This window comes from Acartia tonsa, chromosome 10, assembly GCF_053477335.1.
Source record: "Acartia tonsa isolate MP-2025a chromosome 10, ASM5347733v1, whole genome shotgun sequence".
NCBI lineage: Eukaryota > Metazoa > Arthropoda > Copepoda > Calanoida > Acartiidae > Acartia > Acartia tonsa.
The window spans coordinates 36,973,571-36,990,331 of record NC_137269.1 but is presented as its reverse complement, the minus strand read 5'-3'; the positions used below and the strand labels follow the sequence as shown (position 1 = coordinate 36,990,331).

At 32.7% G+C, this 16,761-nt stretch overlaps 1 protein-coding gene across 1 annotated transcript in view; it reads left to right on the top strand.

Annotated features, from left to right (window-relative positions):
• The first annotated feature begins 6,375 nt into the window (after positions 1–6,375).
• Positions 6,376–16,761, top strand: part of LOC145330017 (corticotropin-releasing factor-binding protein) — a 32,218-nt gene continuing 21,832 nt past the window's right edge. Inside the window, exons 1-2 of the mRNA XM_080174548.1 lie at positions 6,376–6,452; positions 14,839–14,915. Coding sequence (XP_080030674.1) covers positions 14,841–14,915 — 75 coding nt within the window. The 5' untranslated portion in view covers positions 6,376–6,452; positions 14,839–14,840. The remainder of the gene's footprint in view (positions 6,453–14,838; positions 14,916–16,761) is intronic.

The following is a 16,761-nucleotide window of genomic DNA, read 5'->3' as shown; positions in this document are numbered from 1 at the left end:
TATAATGTTATAAGCGAAGCAGATCTATAATCAAGTCATAAAAATGTAAGTATGTCCTTAAACATTATCCTGTATCAAGCAATTTTTCAACCAAATTTACTTACAATTTTGCTTCGACTCGTATACATTTATATTCTGATTATTTAGTTCTGACACTATACAAGTGTTAATATCCGATTGTCCTTCCGTTTCAGTGCTTCGCTTTAATGGATGTTGTCATCCTTGTTTTTAACGGCATTTTCTCTAGGGACGGTATAATTCTCTGCCCCCGAAAAAGACAAAAATAATCTACACTATAAAATAATTGACATATTGGTATAGTGGTTAGCGAGATATATTTATATATCTGAGGTGGATTCTTAAAAAAAAATTTTGGCTCAATGCCTCACTAAAATTAGTGAGGCTCGCTAAAAATATTAGTAAAAAATCCTCCAAAATCAAATAAAAAATCTACAAAAATTAAATAATATCATAAAATTGTTATTAACATAAGATTTTGTTTAATTTTTGTAGATTTTTAATGCAATTTTGGAGGAGTTTTCACAAATTTTTTTAGCGAGCCTAACTAATTTTGTGAGGCAGTGAGCCAAAAATTTTTTTTAAGAATCCACCTCAGATATATAAATATATCTCGCTAATCCACCTATGCTCAGGCTATGAAATTATGAATATCATTATCGACAGACAGACTAAAAGTAGTTTCTTTGTTTTTAATTGCCTTCTTCCATATAGCTATAGAGTAGAAAAACTCTTTAATGGCTATAATTGAAGTAAAAAAAAGCAACTTTCTTTGTATAATAATAGTTTTAAAAATTAAATATTTTTCAAAAATGAAGACACTAAGTATGTACTTCCCACACTAAAAGCACTAAGTTGAAGGTAAACAAAATAGTAGAGAACACTCGTAAAGATATACTAAACCATATTCATCCATAAACATGTGTCTACGTTCTCAGGGAGGTAGGGGATATTGGCCTGTTTATTACACTAGTCCCCAAAGTCTTATGATAACAGTTTCTTATTCGTTGGCTTAACAATTGGATGGTTGGTTCATTTAGTTAAGTGTCAATTTGTTTCAACCGCTAATTATAATCTACAGAAGGGGTAATTTTGTGTATTATCATCGGGGATGAACATCAATTTATCGGCCATTATCCTATCCCTTTAGATCCCTGTTATATTCAGTTTACAATTTACAGTATAGGAAATTCTATATAACATCTTTGTAGCGGGTTGTTTGTGAAAGATAAAATTAATTCAGACAGACGATTATATTTAATGAAAGTTCCTATATATGCAAATATAATTAAATGTTATACAACAATAATAATAATCTACATCAGATTTCTAAACGGATTGGACAATAGCCGATAAATTTATTTACATCCCCAATGATTATACACAAAATTAAGCCTTTTGTAGATACATTTAGTGGTTTAAATGTTTGGAAAATCAACTTATTAAATTAATTATCCATATTTAAAAGTAACAGCATGTCTGTCTGTACCAAAGGATCTCGCTAACCGCTGAACCAATAGGGTTCTCCTTTAAAATGTAACTTCCTATAGTACATGGGAAGGTTTATATCTATTTTTACCATTAACCTCTTGAAAGAAAACGCCCCTATAAAAATGACAACCCCCCCCCCCCCCAAAAAAAACCTTTTTTTCTTTTTCTTTTTAAAACTAAATTGAAAAAGGAGGCTACTTTCATTTTTAAAAATACAAACAATAACAATCCGAAGTTGTATGAATCTCAACTCTTTAGCCACTACGGAACAATTTAATATCTGCGGTAAAACGGCTTTGGTTTTTACGTGCTAATTTCTAAACGTAGTTCATCTCTAATTATAAGTTGAAAATACAACATGAATGTTAGAGAAATTTTATGATTCATATACTTTTCTGCATTCTAAGTTTTATTATTATTATTATTATCCTTATAATAAAGTAACAGGATGTCTATTTGTCTGTCTGTGTGCCTTTTTGTCTGTACCGAAGGATCTCGCTAACCGCTGAACCAATCGGGTTCTCCCTAACAGGGTAGCCTCTCATAGGTCCCGGGAAGGTTTATGACTGTTTTAGGGGAGGGTACCACCACCCTTCCAAGATAAATCGCCTCTAGAAAAAAAATTACCCCCTATATGCCAGTATATATTTTAATATTGGTCAATTATAATGTATACTGGCCTATCAATGGTCATTTGTATTGTTGAATTGTATAACGTCATTTTTCATTTGGCACTTTCGTGTGTTAGGGGGGAGAGGTCACTAACACCTATCCTAGGGGCGCAGGATACAAAGAAGATACTTAACAAGAACATGAATTTTCCATCCGCTCACCATGTAACAATTTTCTTAAGCAAATATTGACAAATCATTCATTATCCTTTAACCCTTATTGACCCCACCCCCCTCTAGTTTTTTCCATGTCATTTTTTTTGTAGGTAAGATAGAGAGTTGTGACTTCATGACTTTTTAAGTTTAGTAATTATACGTCGGCAAGAGTTGATCTTATAAGGATATCTGGTATGTGTCGGTCGTGGCGTCCGGTCAAAGTCGGTTAGGTGGCACCAAATTTAGAAAAGATTCTAAATAAATCTTAATTTCTTCATTATGACTTTTGTGCATAAGATAGAGACCTAAAATTTTTTTTGGATAATACTGGGATATCAATGAACATCTGAGAATAGTGGTGTTATGACCCTTTGACCGTTTGACCGCTTCCTGACCGATTTTATGTCCTGCTTTTAATATGGACTTATATCATGTATATCGTGGCTTCTATTACAGCTAGAGACCTAAACAATTTTGTGGTACATCCTTGAGCAATAATAATAGATGGTCGACCCACAACTTTTTTTAAATTGTAGTTTTCAAGAGAAATTTTTATTAGGGTGGTCATTTTTTTCAATAATTGATTTCTCTAAGGAGGCTAGTGTTGGTACCTTTAACCAAAATAGTTATAAACCTGCTCAGGAAGCTAGAAGTTTAATAGTTATTCATCGTATCTATTGAAGACAGCTTCTCGCAGATATTAAAATGAAAATTTTTAAAATTAATACTGGTATTATGTTACGGTTTTTTTTTTAATATTTACTGGAAATTTTCCGTAATACCATGCTATACATGGATTTTCAGTATGGCTGAGAACCGCTTCTAATATTAATCGGATTCGAAGCCAAACACGAATCGAAAATAACATAAATTTATCGTCAATAGTTCTATCCTTGTTAAGCTTAAGTTTATATCTTTTAGCTCTGTCAATATTTTTAGTAGCGCAGCTACTATATAATTTAGGCCTGAAAGTTGAGTAAATACAGTGTTAGTTGCTTTTGAAAGGATTAAATTCTGTGGTGGTTTCCCTCAAAGGGCCTAACGACCCTCCTCTTTATCTTAACAAGGATGACAACATCCATAAAAGCGAAGCTCTAAAACGGTAGGACAAACGGACATTGACACTTGTATAATGTCAGAACTGAATAATCAGAATGCGAATGTATCAAAGAGTCAAAGCAAAATTGTAAGTAAATTTGTTGAAAAACTGCTTGATACAGGATAATAATTATGGACATACTTACATTTTTAGGACTTAATCAACATGTTTAAAATGAACGTACGGACATTTTGGTAATGCTTATAAAGTTGCTACGCTTTCTAAATCGTACTTAAATACTAAAGGAATCACCATGCAAAATTTGAAATCGATAGGTCAATTCTAACATGCCTAAGTTAACGAAAAAAGCTATCCGAGACGGACGGACGGACGGACCGAACCTAATTTTAGAAAAGCTACGCTTTTAAAAATAAATGGAATTAAGCAAAAAGTATGCACCCTAATTTCTAATTAATTTTGAAACAAAGGGTTAGGGGTTCTGTGGTCGGCAGACGCTTTTAGGGAAAGCTCCACCTTTATGTTTCAATCTTTATGGCAGATTGCCACTAATATGTTGCATTTGTAAAATGTTTTAAAATCGTTTTTGTTATAAGTTTATAATATTTTGATTAAATAATATTGACATATTGAAAATCTATGGATTGTCAGTTTTGTGAACTTTTTTATATATATTTAGGATTAGTTTTACTGGTGTGGAGATACTGAATAATTAAAGTGTAGGGGGTAATTTGACCCTTTAATTTACATTTTAGAAATTTTTTTTTTTAATTAAAGGCGGTAAATTTTTCAATTGGTGATTTCTTTTGGGTGGTGGTAAATGTACCCTCCTTTAAAATAATCAAAAACCTTCCTTAGACCTGGAAAAAATTTCACTGCAAAAGAGATCAATATCGGTCTAGCGGTTAGCGAGATCTTTCGATACACACAGACATCCTGTTACTTTTATATTAGGATTATTTACTATAGCTAGTACTACTTGTGGAATTATAAACACTTGAATGGAAAGTTAGTTATTTCTCGCATCTTACGATTCTAGATAGGGTTGGGCCGGAAATTTTTTTGGCCGGATACCGGATACCGGATATCCGGCTGATTTCAAATGCCGGATATCCGGTATCCGGCAATTATCCGGTTATCCGGCCAAACTACCGGATATCCGGCCGGATAACCGGCTAAATTACTACATATTAAAGTATCAAAAAAGGATATAGTCCCTTTCGTGGCAACGCATCTTAGAATTATAAAAATTAAACAGCCTTAAACCACCCTGGGACCTATAAGAAGCTTCTCTCTAAAGAAGAACCATATCGGTTCAGCAGTTAGCGAGATCCTTTGCTACAGACAAAAAAAGCTTACTACTTTATATAATAATTATAATAGGATAAAAATAAGGTTAAAACTTAAAAATTAAGTAACTATTAAATGATCTTTCTTCTTAGCAAATAAATCTAATTAACTATTACTACCCTCAATCTGTAATATCAACCCCTAATGGTTGGAGGATGGGCGGGGAGGTGGCGTTGAATGCCGCCCCCCCCCCCACTCTGTTTTTTTCTATCCCATTTTCTGTGTATAAAAGGTAGAGGGCTATAACTGACTGACTTTCGAAATATGGGTATGACACATAACTGAGAGTTGAAATTTTATTAATACCTCCTTCCTGGCGGGCACAGGTTGCCAGCAAATCAGGTAAAAAGTAAAAATATCTTTTTACTTAAACAAAGCATTTCATGTTATCTAATACTAAAATATCCTATAGTCGTACATCCTCATATGTAATATAGGTGTTCAAGTCGATTTCAGGTTCTAGGTATAATCCTGCAAGTCCTGAACCTCCAGGTCTCCAGAAATCTTTAAACGGTTCCTGTGACCGCAAATTTTTACTTGAAGATTTCAAATTTTAAACTTAGGCTTTTTTATATATCTTCATGACATATTACAATTTCATAAAATCCGTTGCCGTTTACCTGCCAACCGTCGGTTTGCGGCTGGCAGCTGCCAAGTGCTGCTGCCACTGCCAAAATTTATGTTTTGAGATTTCTAATATTAAATTTACATAAAGATGAACATATTTAGAAAAAATTGTTCTTCTAGCTTCAATAATAAGAAAATTACAGCCATTTAAGATTTAAAAGAAACTGAGATTTTTGTTGTAAAATATAAAAGATTATATTGCCGGATATCCGGCCCAACCCTAATTCTAGACATAGTTTTTTCGTATGGATGAGAACCGGTTCCTATCCACCCATATTCTATGTATCCACCGGATTCGAATGAATACGAGAATAGTTATTTCTCTCATCGTATTTTAAACGGCTTTCCGCGGATATAGAATGTACAATTATAAGATTAAAACTAGTTTTTTTAGCCCCGAGGTGCCGGAGGCACCGGCTAAAAAAACTGGTTTTAATCTTATGATTGTACATTACTATATTCGTAGAAAACTGGATATAATACGATGCTAGACATAGTTTTTTTCGTATAGATAAGAACCGGTTCTTATCCACCGGATTCAAATGAATACGAGAAAATATTTTATACATATTTTAAATCTTGGATTGGTTGGTTCACACAAGCAGTGTCAATCAATTCCTCAGTAATTTAATTTAGATATTGGGATAATTTTGTTTAAACAATTTTCGGTGTACATTATAATTCATTTTACATTGTCTTATCCCTTTAAATCCCTTATAATTCAAGACTACTCTCCGTCGTTAGGTAGGGACAGGACATTGGGTTGTTTATGACACTAGTCCCCAAAGTTTTATAATAACGTTTTCTTATTCGTTGGATAACAACTTGGGGACTTTTACTGAATTTTGATTAGTTATGCCATTACGTTGAGTGTCCAAACGTTTCCACCACTAATTAACAGAAGGGTTAATTTTGTGTAACATCAATTTATCGGTCATTGTCTTATCCCTTTAGATTTGTGACTCTCCGTATATATTCTCCGCTAAACTAACCAGAGAGGATTTACTCCGAGAGGAGAGAAGAGTATAAAAGGAGCATTACTCCGTATAATATACCTCGTTTCACATTTATAGTCCTTACAGGTAGGGTCTAAATATGTATTGTGTATTTTTTTAGGAAAAAATATTGTTTCATCAGTGAATTAAAAAATATATATGGATTAGAATAATTAATAGTTATTTATCGATTTTATAAGCAGCTTTCCGCGGATATTAAAAAAATAAGATTAAAACCAGTTTTGTTAGACTTGGAGACCGAAAGTCCGGGCTTGTAGACAATTTTCTGTAATGCAACGTTATACATGATTTTTCAGTATGGTTAAGAATCAGTTCCAACCCAGCGAAAATTAATCGGTTTGAAAGCCTTACTGGAAACTATCAAATAAATATTATAATTTATAAAAACAAGTAAAAATTAAATTAGATATTCCACAATCTAACATTAAGTATAAGTATATGTATATTTTCTGTCATTTAAACTAATTTTAGATACCAAGTACAAATGCAATAATATTCAAATGTAACTCTTATTCGTTAGCTATTTAATGAATTTTGTTTGCTTGCTTCAAACTTTTCAATAATTCACAGAAGGGGTAATCTTGTATTATCCTTATAATAAAGTAACAGAATGTCTATATCTGTTTGATTGTTTGTCTGTACCGAAGGATCTCGCTAACCCCTGAACAGATCGGGTTCTCCTTAACAGGGTAGCTTTTTATGGGTTTCGGGAAGGTTTATAACTTTTTTGGAGGAGATAAATCGACAAAAAAAAACGCCGCCCTACGGACATTTTTGCAATTAGCTCAAAACATAACTAACACCATCTATCGACGAAAAAAAAACATTCTTGGTAAATAGCTGATTTTAAATTAGAGGCCTCTTGGGGCTTTTACTGAGAATCTTGAAAATGTTTAGATATATTTATCATTAAAATACTCATAAATATAGCATTTTTGTTAGATAACTAAAAGTCAAGATTCATTTATAAAGTTATATACGGAAAAATCAGTTTTAAAATTCAACAACAAACAAGGAAGTCAAACATAATCCTGTATGGCTTCGAAGCCGATTAATATCCGGTGGATTAGAATTGGTTTTCAGACATCCAGAAAAATCATGTGTAGCATATAAGTATATTAAATATAAATAATTAAAATAACACCAGTTTTTTTAGCTCGGGCCTCGAGGACTAAATAAACTGCTTTTTATTTAAATTTTTTTGCGTTCTCCTCAATTTTTTGAAAATTTCAGTACCCCCAGGCAATGGCGCGGCGGCTAGGCAGGCTAGGGAGCCGAGCGCTGCGGCCAGAGTTCTCGTTGTCGGAAGGGGAAGGGGGGTATACTTAAATTATCAAAATTGAAAAAAAACTTCTAAGATTATATTACATTTTTTTATATGTATTTTTGGTATTTTTAAAAATCTTTGTATATGTGGTAAGTTGAAGCGTTTCAGCTTACTGTCGCGAGTTCGAATCCAAACGAGCCCCTAGCCTTAAAGAATTCTACCAATAAAGAACTAGCAGTATTTACTACTACAAAGATATATTTAAAACTGAATACATTTACAATAGGGTTATTACTATATATACAAAAATAGATGATAACAATAGGTTAGGTTGAAGGGGGTGTGGGGAGACAAGGGCGGAGCCCTGCGGCGGTAGGCATTTGTGGGGTAAGCTGCAGTCAAGGGGAAGGTAACCACCTCCCGGTAGGATAGTTGCCTGGGGCGCGGGGTTGTCAAGTGGCCGCGTCCCTCCCCCTATTAGACGGTCCAATCTGACTGCTGCCTGTGGGGTCTCAGCGGGCAGGGGTGAAATGGTGATAATAGGATTAGCGCAGAAGGCTTGATTTGATAAGCCGCTGCGTAGCAACTCTGTGTAATGCCCGTCCGTATGCTGCCGTCTTACCACATATACAAAGCTCCTAGATGCGACTAGTTTGAGTCATAAAACCAGTAGATACGCAAAATTAAAATATAATAGTATGAAAAGTTGTTTTACAGCGATCTACAGGGATAAGACAATTGGCGATTTATTGATGTGCATCCCCAATTATAACACACGAATCTATCCTTTCTGTAAAATCCAATTAGTGGTTAAAACGTTTGGACACTCAACTTAATAAACTAACCACATTAAATTTAATTAAAACCCCCAAAGTTGTTAAGTCAACGAATAAGAAAACGTTATTACAAAACTTTGGGAACTAGTGTAATAAACAATCCAAAGTCCCCTCCCTCTCTGGTAATTTTAGGTTATTAATAAACATTTAGTGCGCACATAAAAATCATAAATATATATATGAACATTTTCTGACATGAAATTTAAGCAAGATTGATAAAGTTAATCCATAATAGATTATTTGAATCCAAATATAGAACTGCATGGATCAAATATTCATTATTGCGTAGAAATAAAGTAGTATTTCTGGGCTAAAATACATTATTCATTTTTATATTCATATCCTAAAAATAAAATATAAGTCCCTTTCATAATTTATGAACATTGATAGGAGCTGTAATGAAATATTTTTTTTAAAGTTTAATATTCTTAAGCTTAAAGGTATAGCTAACTGTTATATTCAAAACTATAATGCCAAGGTTTTTAAAAGCGAAGCTTTTCTATAATTAGGGTCGGTCCGTCCGTACGTCCGTAACGGAAAGCTTTTTTCGTTAATTTAGGCATGTTAGAATTTCAAACTTTGCATGGTGATTCTTGTAGTAGTTAGGTACGATTTAGAAAGCGTAGCAACTCTATAATCATTACCAGAATGTCCGCACGTCCATTTTAAACATGTTGATTTTTTTACTTTTATAACAACTAATTTTTATGTGATATAATAATCCGATTGATTTGATTTTTGGTATACTGATTCCTGGGAAAACAAAGTACAATTTTATATTCTGATTATTCAAATCTGACACTATACAAGTGTTAATGTCCGTTTGTCCTACCGTTTCAGTGCTTCGATTTTATGGATGTTGTCATCCTTGTTAAAAGAAAACAAGGATGACAGAATCCATAAATAGCGAAGCTCTGAAGGGTTAGGACAAACGAACATTAACACTTTTAAGTGTCCGATCTGAATAAGCAGAATAAGAATTTAAACATTCTTTTATTTTTAGGAATTGATTATAGAGATTCTACACTTCCTAGACTGTACCTAAATGTTAAAGTAATTATCATGCAAAGTTTAAAATTAATTCCAATAATTCTAAGATGTCTAAATTAACGAAAAGGGCTAATCGTTACGGACGGACGGATAGACATACTGGCCCTGATTATAGAAAAGCTTTGCTTTAAAATATCTTATGTACTTAAATTTTATATGATTGTCCTTTCAAAATCAATTAAAGATTAATTAATATTATTAATATTGGTAGCAGCTGAAATTGAATAATGTTTTTTTACTTTTCATCTTTTAAACCTTAAGACGGTTGGGTTGAAGCGACCCTCTTGAGGCCTTTAGAGGCATAGCTATATTGCAGTGCAGTGATTTTAAAAAAACAAGAGTTACAGCATCCATAAATACCGAAGCTCTGAAGTGTCAGAATTGAATAAGCACAATGTAAATGTATAATTTCGAAACAAATTTTTTTAGTAAATTGGATGAAAACTGCTAACAGGCTAACTTAATTAAGAGGAATTTTAATTTATTATCTAAACAAAATTGTACATTAATTTGTTGCTTAAATACAAACTGTTTAATGGACTTACGGACTTTCTAGTATTTATTACAGAGTTAATATGCCAGTACATGAATCATAATGTAAAGTTTAAAATTGATAGGACAATTCTAAATTAACGATAAGAGATATACATTACGGACGAACGGACAGACTTACCCTTATTGTAGAAAACCTTCTCTTTTGAAAAAGATAGATTTTCTTATTTACATATACAAATTTATGATTTTACAAGCCTGCTATTTCATAACATTCAAAATTTGTATTCCAAAGTGTTAGTTAAAAATCATCAAGTGGGATAAAAATTTTGTGAGCTTCGCACACCTTTTTAGCAAAACTCTGTGCATGCCTGAGTAAGATAATGTATGAACATATATCATATATAGTCTAAATATAGTACAGTTAAATTGATTAATAGATTGACCAGGGATCTAAAGGGATAAAACAATGGCCGATAATTTGATATATATCCCCAATGATACACAAAATTACCCTTTCAGTAGATTGTAATTCACACCAACCAATCAAAATTCAATTTTAGTCCCCAAAGTTATTAATTAACGAATAAGAAAACGTTATTATAACACTTTGGGGACTAGTAAAATAATCAGCCCAATGTCCCCTCCCTCTCGACCCTGTAGATTGATAGACAAATATAGATTTCTAGGGCAAAACTCAGCATGCAGCTAGTACTGTAATTATTCTAGGAATATATAGATATGAAATATGATAAGTAGTAAGCTTTTTTTTGTTTGTTACGAAGGATCTCGCTAACCGCTGAACTGATATTGTTCTCCTTTACAGAGTAGCTTCTCATAGGTCCTGTGTTTAAAAATAAAAACATGGGTTATTGAATTCAACTCCCCCCTCCCTTCTCAAGTGCCCCTATAGGCCTCTAGGGGGCATAGCCGCTAGTAAAATAAATTTATAATACTATATATTAATATTACAATCATTTTCTTAAATGGGTGTATTGTTATTATTTAAAGTTTTTTTTTGTCAAAATAAGTTTTTTTTAGGATATGTTTCAAAACATGAATGACAACATCCATAAAAGCAAAGCTCTAAAATCGGACGGGTTGACAAATTAACACTAACAATTGTAGAGTGATAGTACCTAATTAAAAGTATTATTTAAGCTTGGCAGCCTGTAGATATGCGAAAGAGTGTTTCTTTTCAGGAATAAGGTAAAACCAACAACCAAAATAAATCTAAAATAATATTTGGGGGGCAAATGGAGAGGTCGTCAATTTTACGAAGTGTTGCCCCCCAACGACAGCTGAAAAACACGTATAGGTTTCGTGATTTTCTTCCGAATTAAATTCGTTTAACCTCTTAATTACATATTGTAAAGCCCTTTAAAAATTCCATTATATAATCAAAAGAATAAAATGAATTTTCACAAAAAAATCCAAAATAAAGATCCAAATAAAATCGTTGTAATACCCTTTTTTTCATTATTCTAATATTATTGTCTCAAATCTCTTTTTTTCCCATTATTGTTTTTATTTTGACGTCAACCTAGTGTGGATGCGCGTCAATCATTTAGTTTATGCATTATTATGATAAGGCGTAGCCACCAGGGGTCTAGAGGGATAAGACAATGGTCAATAAATTAATGTACCTCCTTAATAGTAAAATACACAAAATTATCTTTCTGTAGATTACATTTAGAGTTTGAAATGTTGAACGTAATGAACCAACAAATTAAATTCAATAAATATCTCAAAAGTTGTTAGGCCAACGAATAAGAAAACGTTATTATAAATCATTGGGGACTATTTAATAAACCCTCTTTCCCTGAGTATTATGATAAGGTGTAGTAGCCACTCATTTTTATGAGCAGAGTTACTCTATAAGTTCGACCAATGGATATAGGACATATATATAAGCTAGCTGCTTCGCCCTTAGCCTCTAGGGGCTTTGCCCCAAGAGGGTTGATCAGTCGACCCCACTATTTTGATTTTAGTTTCAAAAATATTTTTTTTTTGTGTGGGGGGGGGTATTTTTTCATTTTTTGGGGGGGTTGGGGGTATCCCACCCCTCAAGAAAATAGTTATAAACCTTCCCGGGACCTATGAGAAGCTACCCTGTAGAGGAGAACCTGATCGGTTCAGCGGTTAGAGAGTTCCTTCGCTACAAACAAACAGACAGACAAACGAACAAACAGACAAACAAACATCGTTCTACTTTGTATTATAGATATATTTACAGTAAAAAATTTGTCGTCAATTAGAGTTGCTTTATTTATTGCTCCATTTATCAAGTAGGAGGCAAAGGTTCTGGTAAAGGGAGCATATAAGGGGGGTATTGTTATTTTAGCCAGCTGCGAACACCACTTGATCAGAGTACATGAAATTCTGTTGCAACATTCAACTTATTATATCTTTCATTTTAATATCCATGGAAAGCTGTCTATAATACTATCCGATAATAATAACTATTATTCGTTAATTAGGAAAATAATTGTTTTTTTTATTGTTTCATCTGCTTCTAACCAGTTAATGAGTATTTATGTCATAAAGTCTTTCAGACTTTTTAAACCTTTATTTTTATTTCGAGGAGGGGGGGGGGGGGGACACTGGACTGTAAATTTTTAACATAAAGTCAACAAATTTGTTAATAAATTCTTTGGCTAATAAACTTTGTCTTAAAGAAACCTTGGGATTTTAATATTTTTTTTTGCTAAATTTTGTTTAATAAAAAACTAAGACCAAACACTTTTATACTAAAAATCTAAATCATATTTATCTAGAATGAGGGGAATACGTACAGTTTATTTAACGGCCTTTGTCCTATCCCTTGGTAATTTCCTATCCCAACTATAAAGGTTAAAAACCATCTGACCTTAGCATAACATTTACGTTTATGACGATAAAATTCTTGTAATTTCGATTTTTTTTATGGAAAATTTCCTAACAATTTAGAAAAGAATTTATTTTTAAAAGAATTCGAACAATAAGATTAAAACTTCAAAGAAATAAATATTTTTGTAGATAATAACCCCCTCCCCCCGCCCCAAATAATTTTTATATTTTTTTGGGTTGGGGTTTTTTTCTTTTAGGGCGAGAGTTTCACCCTAGTGTCAAACAGATCCAAAACCAATAAACTTCCTTAAAATTGTTTGACATGAAAAGTTCAATCTAATTTTTTCTCGAGAAAAGTTACAGAAAATCATTTCTCGTATTCATTCGAATCCGGTGGATAGGAACCGGTTCTCATTCATACGAAAAAAAACATGTCTAGCATCGTATTATATCCAGCTTTCAACGAATATAAAAATGTACAATCATAAGATTGAAACCAGTTTTTTAGCCGGTGCCTTCGGCACCCCGGGGCTAAAAAAACTGTTCTTAATCTTATAATTGTACTTTCTATATCCGCGGAAAGATGTTTATAATACGATGCGAGAAATAACTATTAATTTAGGTACCCCATCCTTGTTTTTAAATAAGAGATCTAAAGGGATAATACAAAGGCCGATAAATTGATGTACATCCCCAATGATGATACACAAAATTACCTCTTCTGTAGATTACAATTAGTGGTCGAAACATTTGGACACAAAACATATTGAACGAATCATTAGGTTATTAAACCAACAAATAAAAAAATGGTTTTTATGAAACTTTGGGAACTAGTGTAATTTAAATATAACAATGTCCCCTCCCTCCCTGCTCTGAATGAAACCATAAAGCGTCATTTATGGGTATCAAAATATTTATAAAGGCTATCATCACAAAATGAAAATGCCGCTGGCTATTTTTTATGTTTTTTTTTATCTCCCACCTCGCAGCCTTTTTGTATTGAAAACCTTCAGAATAAAAAGAACAAGAATTATTTTGTTTCCAAGCAACGCAGCAATGAACAAGAAAGTCATATATGTTTAAACAATTATAAAATTGAAAAATTCTATATTTGGCTATAGCCTGAATAGTTTGATTTTATCTATTTCAGCAATTTTTTACAATTCATACAGTAAAGGAGAAAAATATCAATCAACTAACTATATTTTAAGAAATACTTCAGATTCCCCCCTCAATCCTTTAAAACCCCTTATTTTATATCACTCAAAATAAAAGTTTGGACGTTCCTGGTCTAACTATTTGTATGCAATTGTTTTGTAGCAGCGCTACTACAAATATAATCACATAATTCATTATCTTAAGTATTTATTTATAATCTTTGGTTTACGTAAATCAGAGGTGATGGTCTTTTTTATCATTTTGAACGTATTTTCCTTTTGCTCTTATAAAACAAATATTCCAGTATAGCTTCGAAACCAAATAATATCCACTGGATTAGAACCGGCTATCAGTCATACTGAAAAAAAATGTATATTACGTATTTCAGACAATTTTGCACGAATATCAAAATAAAAAGCATAGCATTAATACCAGTTTTGTTAGCCCGGGTGTAAGGCCTTATAAAATCCTAACTAAATGTACAAAATTTTGCAGCTATAGCTGTATACAACCAGCTTAATACGTAATGTCTAACTTCAGCCGCCATTTACTTCCATTTAGCGGCTCATGTGTCAAATTCAGATACCGTTTGGTTGCAGCCGATTTGCAAAGCAAGAATCTGTTTATAGTGCCTATAAAACAGTTACCTCATACATTATAAATGACCAATGAAATTCCAAAAAACTAAATTACCAATTGCAGGCCAATACATATTTTAATTAAGCAATGGTAGGCCAGTATGAAGTCATTTTTTCATAGGCAATATAAAAAACTACCAAAGCAAGCAAAAAGCAAATTTTAATGAAATATTTTTTTTCAGGAATGAAAATATATATTGTGTGCTCAATTGTTTTGTCAGCGGTTGGATACACTATCTCAGCTCCACAAATAAACCAGGTATAAAATTCAGAGATCTAAAGGGATAAGACAATGGTTGGATACACTATCTCAGCTCCACAAATAAACCAGGTATAAAATTCAGAGATCTAAAGGGATAAGACAATGGTTGGATACACTATCTCAGCTCCACAAATAAACCAGGTATAAAATTCAGAGATCTAAAGGGATAAGACAATGGTTGGATACACTATCTCAGCTCCACAAATAAACCAGGTATAAAATTCAGAGATCTAAAGGGATAAGACAATGGTTGGATACACTATCTCAGCACCACAAATAAACCAGGTATAAAATCCAGGGATCTAAAGGGATAAGACAATGGTTGGATACACTATCTCAGCACCACAAATAAACCAGGTATAAAATCCAGGGATCTAAAGGGATAAGACAATGGTTGGATACACTATCTCAGCACCACAAATAAACCAGGTATAAAATTCAGGGATCTAAAGGGATAAGACAATGGTTGGATACACTTTCCCAAAACCACAAATAAATCAGGTACAAAATTACTATTACTGGGCTGCTGAAGGTTTAATTATTAGGGCGCTGCAGCTGTGCGTCAGCCGCCTGTAAACTTTGGAAAATCAAAGTCTTAATCGGACCCAAATATAACAATACAAAAACATAAGCATTCAAACGGGTTTAATTTTGAGGCTTCGGTGAGGCTGAGGCGCGGCTGCCGAGCCCTGCTAATAATCCTTGTTTTTTTTTATTTGGTAGCTTTATTTTTAATTAGGTTTTTTTAATGCTTAACCAAAGCGGGTTCTATACCTGAAATACCGTAACCATGCAGAGCTAGATTTTTACTTTTACACGGATATTCGGCTTTTTATTTTAACACTTTGCAATAACTAAAGGTTTCGCCTCTAAAAATATGTTTTTAAAGGGTTATAGAATTGGCAGAAAAAAATAGCATAAAAGGTTTAAATCTAAAAGTTAAAGAGTCTAAAACTATGCGAGTACTTAAGTCAATCGACACAATACAATCTGTCCCGATTTTGTATTACTTTTTCGGAACATTGCAGTTACGTCATATTTTTCTTTCCCGAAAAAGGGAAGGGGGAAAGAAAAAAAAGGGAAAGGGGGAAGAAAAAAGAGATGGGAGAAAAGGGGGTTTTCCCCATCTCTTTTGAAGAGATTTTCTTCCCCCCTTCCCTTTTTCGGGAAAGAAAAATATGACGTAACTGCAATCATGTTCCTCAAAAGTAATTCAAAATCGGGACAGATTGTATTGTGTCAAGTCAATCTTCCCTAAAAAGACCTACTCTATTATTATTTTAGAAACTTTGCATTTGTCCTATCGATTTCGAGCTTTTTCAGTATTTTTTTCAATTTAAGTGAGTCCTAGGGTTATTTAAAATAACTTAGAATGTCTACAATAAAATCCAAAAATGTAAAAAATGCCAATGTTAATCTTAGAAAATGTCTAAATTGTTTAGCCTCAAATTTGCTTATATTAATATCCTTGTTTAAATAACAGAACTATAGTATAGATGTATATACAGACAACTACCTCTCTTCCTTTTTCATAGACCTCTTTCGTCTGCTTTAAATTATTTTCTGCTACTAGGCTGTGTGTCGGTTAATATAAGCGACAACATTGGTTGATTTTCAATGGCCCAATAGAAAGGTTGCACAAGGCGGTTGCAATGGGGAGATACAGTAATTTAATTCTTTCTCCCTCTAGTGTTTTACTCTAATTTCAAATTGAAAATATGTGCAATGAATTACAACAACGTGAACCTAAACTTTAATATCAATCTAAATTCAATCAAACTAAAAGATATCTTGATTTTCAAAGAATTATATTTAAATAAATGTACAAAATTTAATTTTATCT